Genomic DNA, 15,138 nt, shown 5'->3' with positions numbered 1-15,138 from the left:
CACAGATTCTTTATCCACAGATTCAAATATTCACGTCTTGAATATATATTCCAAAAGCAAACCTGAATTTTGCCATTTTATATAAAGGACACCATTTTACTATGCTATTGTATTCAATGGGACTTGATCATCCATGGATTTTGTTATCCAAGGGTAGTCCTGCAATTAATCCCCAGTGGATACCAAGGGCCCACTGTATAAGTCTGTAGAGTTGAGACTTTACAGAATTATAGACTACCATGCCAAGCAGTTTGTGTAGCATAGTGGGATTTTAAAGGTATTAGGACATCCAGTGTGCAAACCATACAGTTAAAAAAATAAAAAGAACTGAAAGTTGTACTGCTTTTCTGGTACTCTTATAAGAGCCACCATGAAAAGCCACCTGGAAATCTATACTGTTCTCAAGATGCATGCAAACCCATTTAGTGAGATTTAAAGTTATTAAGGTGGAAATTTACATGAACTTACTAAGTGTGCATGTTGGTGCTGCCCAGCCTGGAGCACAGACACACTCAAACCCTGTAGAGGTTTCAAGGCAGCTTCCTCCATTGTGGCAAGGATCCGAAAGACAGGCATGCTCAGCTGCAATGGGAACAGAACCCTTTTCAGCATAGCCAAGGCCAGCACTATGAGTAACTACCCTTTTTATCATGCCATTGAGATTTCCTGCCTTCAGGAGGGGCAGGATTTGGACTCTGATGGAAGATATACCATTGTGCCTAATACTGGAAAACAACCACTACCTCTATATGAGCCCTGGTGGCGCAGTGGTTAAATGCCTGTACTTCAGCCACTCACTCAAAACCATAAGGTTGCGAGTTCAATACCAACAAAAGAGCTCAAGCTTGACTCAGGCTTGCATCCTTCCAAGGTCACTAAAATGAGTAGCCAGATTGTTGGGGCAATCAGCTTACAGTTGTAAACCGCTTAGACACTGTTAGTTCAGTATGAAGTCATATATAAATGAAGCTGTTTATTTTGTTTGTTTGTTTGTTTGTTTGCTATTGTGTGTAAAGATGACAAATACTGTCACGGCTCCTGCCATCCCCCTATTACCCATCTCCAAGCATTATCTGGAGGAGGACAATGGGCTACAGATATCAAACGCTCATCATGACAACCCGCCATTCCTATCATTCAGGGACTCAAAACAGAGTTCATTTTTCCACTTTTCACAGACATTATTCACATTCAGTGCTTGCCACCAGGAATTATATACCCTAAGGTTTTCTTCCTCTTCTAAAATGCATTGGGCAAATCCAACAGTAATTCAATCCTAAACAAACAGCTGTTGCAGCACCGTGGGGAAAAATGTTAACTCCCTACCAGATTTTTCTAGAGGAAAACTTCCATCAGCCTTAGTTAGCATAGCCAATAGGAAGGGATGGTGGGAGACGCACCTTTTAGATGTTACTGGAAAGCACTCACCATTGGGTCTAGCTACCATGGATTATAAGGGCAAATGATGGGAGTTGCCATACAAAAACACTTTGAAGGCCATACATCACTATCTAGTATTGGAAACAAGTTTTTGTTTTCTTCTCCTTTAATTCTGTCATGTTCTGCTCAGCATGCAACCTAAATATGCAGCCAATAACATGTACCTGAAGATAAAAATTGCAAATGCTTTAAGTCCTTACCAATTTCACAATTTTGTCCTGAGTAGCCCTCTGGACAGGAACACTGATATTTGTCAGGTCCAGTGTTGCTGCAAGTACCTCCGTTCAGACAAGGGGGGTGGGTGCCACAATAATTGAGATCTGCAACACAAGCCAAAGAATGATCAAGAGTTGCCTTGCATATATTCTATCGTCTCTGCAAAGCAACCAAAGCACAGAATGCTGAACAACCCATAGACATACATCTGAGACCTAGAATCAAAGTTAAGGGCAGAATTGATTCTCAGGGCATCTTTCACCCCCAGTCTCCAATCACCATCAGGCTTAGCAGCAGTTAATGTTTCACACGTGGCTTCCTGTTGGTTTCAGCCTTACCTTTATTGCAGAATTGGCCACCCCAGTTGGTTTCACAGAGGCACTGCCACGGTTCATTGCAAGTGCCATGGACACAGCCCGGGTGTGGAATGCATTTGTCACAGTATTGGCCTTGCCATCCATACTGACACCTTCAAAGAAACAGAGCTTGCAATTATTTCTCTCTCTCTTTCTATCTCTCGCTACAGACAAAGACTACAAATCCTTACTTTTATTTTCTATTTAAAGATAATTTTTCAAGGGCTATTTTGGTGGTTCCTTATAAACAAACAGTTTTAACCAAGGTCTCTAAAGGCAGCCTTTTCACAAAAGAATAACTGTTCTGGGAGGCCCAGTGTGGTGCCATTGAAGACAATACTAGGCTATTCTGAAATGCATACAAATGGAGGCAGGGGGAGAGTGAGTGGGTGCACACTATAGATCAATCTCTGGGCTTTGACAAATGGATTATTAAAAAAAGTGTGGGAGGAGAAAAAGTGACAGGAGGAGCAACAATTCTCTAGGGATCCTCGTGAATTTTAGGACCTGGAGACACTTTAGCAGAAATACAAACAACTCAAGTAGCAGCTAACTAAAGCTGTCCTGACACAGCACCTCACCATGCTGCTGAATTGCTTTTTTTTTTCTTTTGTTCAATGAGCATCATATGTTAGGAGAAAAAGGAGCAGCTTCTTCCACGAAAGAGATATTCATCTGTGACAGCAGTCACAGTACAACTAAAGTTATGCGACTGTTTCCATTTTGATAACATTTAGCTGCATATCCATTACAAAATTGGTTATTTAATTTTTATTAATTTTTTAAAGTATTTTAACTGTAATTTTCTCCTCCAGATATAGCTGAGCACAGAAAATCCATACCCAAGATGATTTTATCTCAAGTTTGGCTCAAGAGCTTATGTCTTCAGCTAAATTATTATTTTGGTGCAAGAAACCAATCTGATATAATAACAGAGCAGGCAAAAGTAATCCATTATCTAAAAACTAAATAAAACAAAAAACCCAGACTCTTCCCCCCACACATACTCTCGCAAAGCAAACATGAAGCTTTAAAGAAAACTCTCTGGTATGAATATATTTCATGATGAGATACTGCCATCTTGTTTTAAAGTTCAATAATATTTCAAAGATGGAAAAAAGTGAAAAAGTTTGAAGCATGAAATCATGGGTTAGCTGAAAGTGCATTTCATTACTGAGACCTGGGAAGCAGCGATCAGCAGCAATTACTCCCTAAGCTGGCCCTAACTTATCAAAATAAACCTTTTCCATCCAAGTCAGTAGGGCTTTTGATTTTCAAAGACCTCCCCTGCCCAGCAAATCCTTGTCATGGGAAAAGCGATAGGGATCTTTCAAAGGACTAATCACTCACAGCAAGCAACCAGGTTTAACTCTCCTTCCAAAAACCTCAGACGACAAACCACTCCCCTAATTAATTTTTAAGAGCAACTCTGAGGGAAAGACCTGTTCAAAAGCCTCTGGATGTCTTGATGCTCCTGATAAAAACAAAAATGAAGCAAAAAATGCCAGGCCCAAACTATGCAGCCTCCTTTGTCAGAGGAAACAGAGGTCTCCTTTTTGTTACAGAAGCCACACAGGACATAAAAAGAAGAGATTCCATTCTCAGTCCAGCAAACTTCCACTGAACTCTTTGCATGCATTAAGTTGTTGCCAAACAAAAGCTTACAGAACAGACAAGCCGAGAGTGCTTCAGTAGCCTCTGCAGCATGCATGGCTTGGACCAAGAGAGGAGCAGAACTCCTTTAAAAATAAATTTTCTTCAAGCTTTAGAGCGTGCCTCCAAAATAGTCTGACCTTACTTTTAAAATGCTGGGCATAGCTCATCTTGATAGATCCGTTCCAAGAACAAGTGATGGCCAATTTGAGAAAAGCCAAGCTGTGCTAATATTAGCAGAAAAAATTATTAAGTCTTTCCACATTAACAACATACGCCATCATCCTGTCATGTGAAGCAAACCTGGCTTATAAAAAGGGTCGGGAATCCATTTTTCATTTGATCAGACAGTCCCTTTCTGCTCCAAGTTGCTTCCAAAATCAATCAGAGAGAGAGGGGGGGAGGGAGACAGAGGGAGAGAGAGAGAGAGACTGCGACTTCTATGCATTATTGTTTCAGATCTTAGAACAGCTTTGGCTGGTGTTTTATTTTTAAATGGTTGCATTTGTAACATAACAGACCATGAGTCATCCTAACTTAATGGAAAAAGAATTATAATCTTGTTCCGCTGAGTCCAAAAAGATAATTGAGGCTGGGGGTATCAGGAAGGACAGCTAAACCGCTAGAGGACTATGCAAGAGAAGTGTGGGAAAGTTGCACCTTAAGTAAATAAGGGCACTAGTGCATGTCTGGGCAGTGAGTGGGAGGTGAGAGACACAGTAAGGCTTGAATTCTGGAAACAAAGCCTGTTGTTCTGGCTAGCAAAGAATGTGGGCAAACCCCCGTAAGGCACTTTCTAGCTGGATGACAGAAGCACAAATCTTCTGGAGCTCTGGCTCAGGCACCTCTTGGTATCCAGCCCAACTAAAACGAGGGGAAAATAAATACTACAGCCTGATGTGGCACAGAGAAGAGAAAGCTGCAGAAACCCACCACGCCCCTCTGCTCTTCTGCGCTAGGGAGTGTCAGATTTTAACACTACCATTGTCTGAGGGCTGATTCATGGCTTACCAAGGGCTCTGGTGTCAGGGGAAGGAAGCAAGCTAACACAGGTTTATTACCCGGTGAGAAAAGAAGAGGCTCATCCAAGCCCAGTTCCCTGAACATATAACTGTACATGGCATGCACATGACAGGGCTCAGGATACAATGTAATTCAGCACCCACTTACGGCCCATGGCCACCTGTATAAAAACCACACAGGAAAATCACAGGTCACATGGGATTGCATGCTCTTGCTCTCTCTGGCATCAGATTGTGCATACTTTGAGCTCTGAGGGAGAAAGGGGGTGATAGCAGAAAGGGTACTTTGCTCTCTCTCAGTCTCTCTGCAGTGGTATGAACCTAGTCTCACAATATATCTGGAAGTGGAACACATTGGTTAAGACAGACTCTGCCTAGAACTCTCAACAGCTGCTCTGTTTTCAGGACTCCGGACAGACACAAAGCACAGACACAAACTTCACTCAAAAAACTGGATATGCCAGAAGAGAGCATTCTGTCAGGGAAAGACATGTTTGAATAGTGGTGCACAGAAACCTGCTGCCAATTCCTGTGCACCTACAAAACTGGAGGGATGCCCTCCCCCACTTTTCCCCTGATGAGGGGGCTACTGGGAGAACATTGTTCCTGGGTTCACAAGATCTAGCTTGTCCTGGTCCTGATAGCAGGAGCAGTCTCAGTGGTGATCAGTGAGGAAATGGGAGAGGCTTTTATTATTTATTATTATTTATTTATTTAGAGTATTTATACTCTGTTCTTCAACCACAAAAGCTCTCAGGATGGCTTACAGATTGTTCATTTGACAGTTCCCTGCCCTCAGGCTTACAATCCAAAGAGACAGCCTCCTTCATCCCACCTGGGATCCCCAAATCTCAGCATGGAGGAAAGAAATGGTTGAACATCTCCATCACTGCATGCTGGAAGCTGTGTGTGTGTTTTTGTGTGTGACCCTTGATGCTACCCCCCACAACTGATACTAAATGTAATCTTTGTGAGAGAGAACGTTGTGCACCCCTGCTGCAGTGTGTAACATGTGATGCCCACTGTGCATCCCCCTGCTGTGGCACGAAAGCATCTCCCTTAACCTCTTTGTGATATGTGAATAATGTGTTTCATTTGAAACCCCACTTTCCAGTACATAACAAGGCAGCAGCAGCAGCCAGGGTAAGTATTTCTCACCACATGCAAGAAAGTGCCACTGTAATCATTGCTACTGCTGGCCAAATCCTTCTGATGCCTTACAAAGGCTGCATCCACAGAAATGAACAGGGACTGTACAGACTGTGTATTACTGTAGCCTCCAGCTCAGCCAAGGCAAGATGAGTCCAGATCAATGCCTGAGCATCTAGAGGGCTATCATTTCTCTCTACTCACTCATCTCTTCCCACAACCCTACTGTGTCTCTACATCCAGGGACTACATGCTCCAGTTTTTGTCTATAGCTCATGATTCATTGCAGACCTCTTTGGCCTTCACAGGCTACTTCTCACTGGATACAAAATCCACTTCCTTATCTCCATGTTGACACAAAGGGATGCCTATGCCAGGACCAACAGCGGACTCCCCTGGTGGTTCTACTGTGGGATTTCAGGCAGGCTCCTCTACCTTTGGAAGATGTATAGTAGGCCAATGTGTACCAGGTGAAAATGATTCCACTTTAATTGCCATGGTTGCATCCTTTCAAATCCTGGGATTTGTAGTACCCTTCCTTCAACTCCCTATCCCTGGATTCCACAAGTTGGAACCATGACAGATAAAGTGGAATCATAGTACCATAACTGTGTAAGGTGAAAGGGCCCTGGATACTGGGCCCAGGACAGGATGAGGACAACATTGTGCCAGAAGCCTCTCATTGACCAACAGGGGAACTGCTCTATGATACTTCCATGTTCAGTGTTGTCAGTCTTTTATGAAGCATGAAAAATTGATGGTGGTGGTGCAGCCATCCCCCCATCACAAGGGGGCTGAGGCTCTCATTTGACATATAATGATGAAAAGACAATAATGCCAGGAAATGTGGAGGGCAGTAGAAAGAAAAGAATACCACATGCCAGATGGATAGATTCAATCAAGGAGGTCATGGGCTGGGGACAACTACATGGCTGTTAACAACAACAACATGCCCTATGCACTTGAGCCCCTGGAAGGATGGAGGTGGTTTCATGGTGTGTTTGAAGTTCATTCATGAGAGACAAACATTATGCCAATCCGGAAAGACCTAATCAAAAGATGAGGAGGAAGAGAAGGAGAAACAAAGCCCTGCTATCCAACAACCCTACCTAAATCCAAAAAAGGAAATAAAAAATCCAACTCCTAGAGTATCGAAGGAACACACCATGATTCTTAGCTTTCTAAAGGAAACACTTCTAGTGCTTGGCTGCAGGCAAGCCATTTCTTCCCCTCTGTCTGTTCGCCAGAACAGAGGAGAGACTTCAAAGAACAACAGCAATGCTGGGCCTTCATCAGTATCTACAGACAAGATTCCATCCCAGCTATTAACCTCTCATCACTCTGAAGTCTGGCTCCCAAGAGCAGAGGAACCAAGAGGCTGCATTAATCCTATTCTAAAGAATGGCTGACTTTTGCCTATTGATGGGAAAAGCTGAGGGCAGGGGGTGAAAGGAGGGAAGAAGTAATGTCATTAAATTTACTCGAGGAAAATGCCTTGATCAGCAGATTATACACCAAGTTGCACAGAGAATGTAGTCGCAGCCCATTGTTATACAATCACAATGCATTTGTCTGTTTGCCTCAATACTCTAAATTTATCCAACGCTGACATTCTTAGGCAAGCTTCCCAAAGATAGGTCTCCAAAACATTTATATTTTACCTCACCAACAATGGCATGAAAAACATGCACTTAACATTAGAAATGTAGAAGGGAGGAGTGAGGCCTTAGTCCTTCCCTAGCGTTTAATTCAAACAGTTTTCCCTAGTAAAAAGAAGGTTGGTTTGGTTTACCTGCACTCTCCTGGAATTTTGCAAGTGCCATGTTTGGGGCTGCAACCTTGACGACAGATGGCTGCAAACAGAAAAGAAGGGAGGGAAATGAAGAAGTGGGTGAATGGCACAACAGAGATCCTTTCCCGGACTCTCACCCTCGTGGGAACATTTTAATCTCTGGCTAGTACTATAATCCCACCAAATCCAAGGTTTAAACTACTCCTTGGATCAAGTCTACCGGAAAAGCAACTGAGGTAGTCAATGCATCATGACAGTAAATCCAGCAAACTACAAAAATGGGATCACATAATGATCCTGATCAAAGGCCTTGTATTTGCACAGAAAGACTACTTAAAACCAGTTTTTAAAATGTAGAGCCTTTAGTATCCTGTAACATTCCCCCTCTCAACATTCTCACAAAAGACTGTTCGCGTATGTGTGTTCATGCAGTATGTGAGTGTATAACCAAAATAATTATCCATTTAAACTGATCCATTATTTTCATGTCCTGCCATTCTGATAAAGCAACAGTTTTTTAAAATGAATCTTCCACTGAAATCAGGGCACACATTATCAATGAATGCACATCAGGGTTTACTGTTTCCAAGCACCACTGTCAACATGAGGTAACAAAACCTGAAATATCAAGTGTTTTGTACTTGCAATCTCAATATTAAAAGAAAGAAGTTCCGATTCTCCCTATACCACATGTGACCACATGAAGTTGTGTCAGAGCAGAGGAAGGGAACCACCACACAGTCTATATTGTATTGTGGTTAACCTTCCAGAGTGTGCATGACAGATGTTGCTGAAGCCCCCTGAAATAGATGGAGGCCAAAGATAAAGCAATCATAGCCATTCTACTTCTCATATACATACTACCCCTTCTCCCCCTTTGTTAAACACACACACACAAAAGCTCCCGTATTGTCCCACTGGAGCAATGACATTTGAAAAGAGCTTCTTACTAAAGACAATGTGGGAGATTCAGCAAGAAGGCTGTAGTTCATGGAGACTGAAAACTCTCCCCGCACAATTTCTTCTTTACAATTTGATAAGGCTGTTTTTAAGCCCAATGGAGAAATATGGGTAGTGGAAAGAAGTAGGTAGGATCACTATAATAGCTATGTGATTCTTTGCTAATTTTCCTCTCAAAGGGAGCAACAAATAATTTTACAATTTTCTTTCTACTGTGAGACAGTCTTTGAAAACTATGCTGTTTGGGACTCTTCACAAATTTTGCCCAATGCATTTTTGCATAAAAAGCATTTTCTGCATGGAAAACAATAATTCTGTGCACAACTACGCCACATGCAAATTTTGCACAGACTATGTGCCAAAATGTGAAGATTTTTGTCAGTCCAGTATTCTTCTCATTAAGGTTTCTCAACTCTGGAGATATGCTTTTTCCAACCATTCTTCAAATATTTTGAATATTCCTTCCATCCCTATAGTGTGATGTATGAAGAGGGCTTGTTGTGACAGGGACTCCATGTTTCCAGAATGCACTACTAACTGAAGTCCATTAAACCTTGTGGAAAGCTGTGGAAAGCTGTGGAGAGCTTTAAGGATGGTTCATAAACCTAATATGGCACAGAATGAGGATGCCAGGTATAAGGTGCATGCAACATCTATACTCCATCAGCTCAACAATTGCCCTGTGTTTCAAAAGCCCAGTATAAAATCTTTAAACCTTCAGAGTCTCAAATCTATCTGGGATCACATGACCTGAAAGAGTGTCATCATCCATACATGGCTTTTCTCATCCTGCCACATCTGAGAGGTGTCAAGCTGTAAAGTAAACGAGGAGGGCCTTCTCTGCAGTGACTCCAAATCTCTGCAATGCACTGACACTGAAGCCTTTTAAATCTAAAGGCTTAACGGAAAGCCTTCAAGGCTCATGTGTTTTTCTTGATCTTATTCTGGGACTTCTGATGGTTTGAGTTACAATTGTTTTTGATTTTACTATTTTGAGGCCATAATGTCTGTTTTGATATTGTCAGTGGTGTTTGTTAATTCTCATGTTTATACCTGCATTAATTTTATCTTGTGATAGAGCTGCAAAGAATATTCATAAATGTTCTCATACCTGATGAGAAAGGTGCCTCAACATGTCAACAAGAAATGAAAACAAAAAAACCTGTTGTCAGAGCAGCAGCAATTAAAAAAAAGTTGGGTTTTGCTTCCCCCCCCCCCAATTCCTTGTGTCAAGAATTATTATTTTTTTGTTGAAATGCCAGGAAATTTTCAGTAAATGCGCTCCAAACACTCAGAACTCACCTAAGCATGGAGAAATCTTAAATTTTTGATTCTCACATGCAAGAACAAAATAATCTAACATTTACATCCCAAATTTATGAGCTAACATGCCACTGAGGTTTGGATTTTGCAAGGGAGTCTAAAGTGTGTGTATGTAATCCAACTTTGTCCAGAGATGCAGAAAAAAATCCTTCCAAGTATTTGGTTGTTTATTTGGTCTGTTATGTTTCAGTAAGCCTCAACTGATCACACTGAACAAAGATACTATACCCAGCCAAGGAAACAAAATGTTGGAATCACAAACCTTTGTTACAGTCAGGGCCCATCCAGCCTTCCAGACATGTTTTGTTACCATTCTGATCACAGGTATAGTGTCCAAAGAAGTCATCTCTTGGTCGACAAAACTTGTTGCAGCCAAAACCATAATAATGTTCATCACAAGTGACACGGATCTGGTATTCAAAATGGGCCACCCCTGCATTTTGCTTCAAGACCTGCCACTGACGGCTTGGGTTGATCATACCAGAGTGAGATGCTTTCTCAATAATGCTATCTGCATCTAAAGGGAAAGAAAATAAACAAAGATCAATAGGAAAAAAAGAACATATTCTAAAGTGTTCAGATTAATGCAGGAGGATTGAAACAAAAAAAACATAACCAAGTGAATTAGAGTCCAATGATGTTGTTGGACTACAGCTCCCCACTGTCCCTAGCCAATATGGCTGAATATGAAGAATACCTAAAGATCTAGAGGGCCTCGTGTTCCCTGTTTCTGATTAAGTTGGTAAGTGTGTGGCTTCCAAATAAGATTAGGACCATCTCCAAAGCTCAGACCTGCTTGACACATTCATTCCCTCTGCTTGCTTTCCTATGTGCTACATGTGTGCAATCCTGTGCACTAATTTCACATCTTCCAATTTGTTTGCACACTGCAGGAAACCACTGGTGGACACGGATTTATTTCTCATGTAAGACAGACAAGAGTTTTAAGCACAGCTTCATTTAGCTGCATAGCAAGACACCCAAATCACTTAGAGCGCTACTTACGCAAGACTCATTTGCTTGTGGGAATCTTAGATAATATTTACCCCCATTAAACTATAAATTAGGAACTGTCCTGAGGTTTAGGCACTGTTGAAAAATAAGACTGGTCCTTCCTGTAGGCTTAAAATCTTGTGACTGAAAGATATGCCATGTTTATTCCAGCTGTGTCTGCCCAACATGGGAATGGGCCCTCTTAAGGAAACACATTCTCTTTCTGTCAAGTATTCCCATCTGTATCTGCTTCCTTGGGTTGGAAAACCACCTGGAGCAGCTTTGGGGAGGTAGAGCAGGAGAAAAGAGAAGACTGCCCATGAAACGTTGGATAAAACCTTTATTCTTCTCATACTTTGATGTTATCTCCTCTCCTTGCTTGTGCTCTATTAGCTCTGACAATTGATATCCTTCTGCACATTAAACCACTCAGACATTCAAACAGAAGTCAGAGTCAACATGGCCAAAACAACTCTTATGGAGAATACTCAGTCTAAAGTCAGAGATAGAAAGAAACTCAGAATATGGGGGGCAGGCAGCCAAGCAAACAGGCAGATGGCCTCGCAATTTGGCCTAAAAGCTGGAGCTGCATGTCTAAGAACATGAACAGACCTCTCTAGTTATTATACCCTGCATTTCACTGTAAGAACTCATCCAAACATTCAGGCATCCTTCTTCGGAAGAGTACAGTACTTTTAAAGCCCTCAGGCCATATACAGTAGTAGCACTGTTACAACAGCCTATTTGCTCTTGGCAGGCAAAGTCCAAAACTTTCCAGGCAAGCAGGTAGAAGCTTCTAGGGGACACAATCCTTTTTGAACAAAGCAATGACATTATTTACATTTTTCAGGTGCCAGAGCTCAAACAACAGCTTGCAGTCCTGGTACACATACCTACCTGGGGGTTAAGTCCCACTGAACTCAATAGGGCTTACTTCTGAATAGACATGTACAAGAATGTGCTAGAAACGTGTGTTAAAGAAAATTATGACAAAGATTTCCTCCATGCTCCCTTTCAAAACAGAGACCCACATCAGGCTGTTCTTCCTAATGTTTAAAGAAAGCCCTGCAAAGCTAAATAATATGCCCCCCAAACTCTGGATTTCACATTTGCTTGGAACATTGTGTATACATCTGTGGTATTTCACTTTACAGTCCAGTCTTGTGACTTCAATGATCTGACACTGCCTTACTACTTGCTTTCTGGTAGTATTTGACTGCAGTATGAAAATCTGTCATAAAATAGCTAAAAGTTACCTGCAGACAGTGTGCAATGACAGAAGGTGGGGGGGGGGGGGAGAGAATGGGTGGGGGGGGGAAGTCAGATATAATAAAGTTTGTGGAAGGCCAATTATATGAAATATGAAATACCATTCAGAATGACAACAAACTGCTGAGAAGTGGGGTTATTTTGTAATGATATATATATATCATTCACCCTGCTCCTTTACACCATCCCTGAACGGAGGGTCATGATGCTTGCAAAAACATGCCACAAACCATGGGCTGTGTGCCAATTCAATCAGCAGCAGCCAGCCCTTTTCCCAGGCTCCTGCTGGCATGCCAGTCCCCAGAGGCTACTGCTGCCACTGCAGTCATAGCCACACAGGGCTCTGTTTGCACTGAGGTTTCCAGACCATGCTCTGTCCAGGCAAAATCAAGAAGGATCTTGTGGAAAAATCAAAGGAATGGGGTGAACCTGTGTACATGCACTGCCCCCCTTGTACGTGGCACTGCCAGCCAGTTATTAGCAACCACACAAGAAAAAGCAGACAGACACTCTAGTAACCAGATGTGGTCAATATATTTTCCACATATCCTTCATTCCCTCAGCCCCCCCCCCCTTTCCCTGGCAGCACACCCTAACCAAAAGGAAATTAGTTCAGCACTCTGCAAACCTTCCATTACTAGGCCACAAAGAGGGAAGGTTAATGACTAGCAATCCCGTGGCGGCAGACAGGGTAACGCTAAAGTCAGTCAGCCTAGAGAGAAAACAGTCATCCTACTTCTCATCATTTACATGGGAATCAGAACTGAATCCAAAGGGTCAACAATTGGGGGTACGGAAAGAGGGGATGCTACTCATGGAGTCAAATATCTGAGAATATTTTGTGGTAAGCTAATGCATAAGTCCATTCCTACTGATGCTGAAAATCAAGATCCACAGAATCCACAATAAGATTTCAATCACAGCATACATTCTAACTCAACCGTATTGACACCTCAGACTTCAGACAGGCTTGCAGAGAGTAAGTAAGAGCACTGGTCCACTTAGCCCTTATTGTCTACTTTCAGACATTTGCCTTTTTCCCAACAGGTGTTTCTTGCACCCTGACTACCAAAATCCTTTAAACATGAGATCCCAGGAAATGAACCTAGATTTTTGTGCTTATTGGGTAAGTGCACTACAACAAAAACACACTCATTTTCACAATATGTTGTCTCAGTTTCAGTTTGAAGATGCCCAATGATGTTCCTTTTGTGGTGTTTTGTTGCTTGTGACTGAAAGGTATGCTTCATGGGGGAAAACTGTAACCACACCTACCATACCACAATCCCCAGCACAGGTGCTATTTTGTTGGCTATGGTGCTTTGAAAAAGCCAAAGATTTTCACTAATGTCCACAACCAAGTACGTCAGCTTGGTCAGAAACACTTGCTATGACAAACGCCAACAAATAACTGTTCAGGACAAAAGAGCCTTTACCTGGATCCATGTAGATGACAAGTCCAAATATATGCAAGCAGTGCTTTTAATTTAAGGGTAATGTCCCATCTACTCTACTCTGGAAGAGCCGTTACAGAATCAGTGACTGAAGTCAGGAACAAGATATAAAAAGAGCCTCAATACCATCTTCATACCAAAGTATCAGTCATATTGGCAGCAAACCAAAGGTCTGTGAGGTCATACTAGCAGACCTCTAGTCATACCTTTTGAGTATCTGAAATTCACCCAAATGGGAAAAACAGTAGCAGGCAGGCAGGGTGAATGGCAGAAGCAAAGGTGATCAAACTGAGCCAAGAGAAAAACACGAAACTGTTCCTTTCACAGTGGAGAAAGCTATCAACGAAGACATGATAGGCCCACATGACCTTCAATATCAGGAGCAGTATGGCTCTTTCAGCATCAGTTACTGAGGAACTATGAGCAGGAAGGTGCTATGGGGCTCATGTCTTTCTTATGGGCTACCAAGAAGGCACCTGGCTAGTCACTATTAGAAGAGAATGCTGGAATAGCAAGACCTTTAGTTAGATCAAGCAGGTCTTATGCTTTTATGAGTCCTACCAACAATTTGACCTACTAATACAGTCGCCCCTCCTTTCTTGCGGACTTGAGATCTGTATTCTTGATTACTCACGGAGGGGTGACCTTTGCTATCCTCAATGGGGCACAACCCATTCAAGCCTATGGGGCTTGAATATGCGTGAGTCTCAATTTTCACATGGAGAATGGATTCCCCATGAAAACGGAGGGCCGACTGTACATCCAACAATGCACACATCTGAATAAGAGACTCAGAACAACTGTCTTTATTATACACCTCTCTTCAGCCAACAGACGGAAACACATTTCCTCCCACACTGTTTTAAAGAGGGTGTTCCAATCCTGTGTTCAATCACACTAGTAAGCGAGAATAAGATAATCACGTGCCATGTTTGAACAGAATAGCACATAGAGAAAGATATGCATTGGATACCTTGCAATAACAAAACTTCCTTTCCTCCAGGATTGGCAAATATATATATATATATATATATATATATATATATATATATAATGAGGGGAGAGGAGGTTGACTTGATTTTTTGCTTGAGGTCTTCTTGCTAACCATTGTTGGAAGTAAGTTCTCAAACTAAACAGGTCTTCATATTCTGGTCAAGCAAAGATTCTCTAATTGATTCAGTTTTGGAAACTAATACTGTACTTTGAGAGATTTAGGCCTCTGATTAATTGTTAACTTTGTACTTGGCAAAAAATGTGGTTTGCTATTTAATCTGTCATCCAATATAACAACTGGAGATGAGAAAAAGCATGCATCCACTTAAAAAAGAGCACTCTCTCTCTCTCTCTCTCTCTGTGTGTATAGTTTCTATAAAAACGTATAGAAGTTGAACCATGCTGTTCTTAAAAAATGAGGTAAGAACTAATAATAATAATAAAACTAGGATAACTGTATTCTAATTCATCACCAGATTCAATGAGACATGAGAGGTTTGCCAACAGCAAATAAGTTA

General features: G+C 41.8%; 1 protein-coding gene across 6 annotated transcripts in view; it reads right to left on the bottom strand.

Moving 5' to 3' along the window:
* The window catches only part of LOC149313534 (protein jagged-1), a 56,746-nt gene that overhangs the window by 21,656 nt on the left and 19,952 nt on the right, over nucleotides 1–15,138 (bottom strand). For 4 of the 6 annotated variants that reach the window (XM_089519259.1, XM_089519260.1, XM_089519263.1 and 1 more), the window contains 5 exons: nucleotides 10,174–10,428; nucleotides 7,629–7,689; nucleotides 1,995–2,125; nucleotides 1,641–1,760; nucleotides 469–582 (listed from right to left, as the gene is read on the bottom strand). In XM_089519259.1, the coding sequence (XP_089375385.1) occupies nucleotides 469–582; nucleotides 1,641–1,760; nucleotides 1,995–2,125; nucleotides 7,629–7,689; nucleotides 10,174–10,428 (681 nt within the window). The remainder of the gene's footprint in view (nucleotides 1–468; nucleotides 583–1,640; nucleotides 1,761–1,994; nucleotides 2,126–7,628; nucleotides 7,690–10,173; nucleotides 10,429–15,138) is intronic. The other 2 variants (XM_089519261.1, XM_089519262.1) reach the window with 2 other exon arrangements.

The sequence above is a fragment of the Sceloporus occidentalis genome, unplaced genomic scaffold (genome assembly GCF_023333645.1).
Source record: "Sceloporus occidentalis isolate IW3139 unplaced genomic scaffold, rSceOcc1.0.p SCAF_4, whole genome shotgun sequence".
NCBI lineage: Eukaryota > Metazoa > Chordata > Lepidosauria > Squamata > Phrynosomatidae > Sceloporus > Sceloporus occidentalis.
The sequence above is the reverse complement of the archived record's forward strand: the minus strand, read 5'-3'. Positions and strand labels throughout refer to the sequence as shown.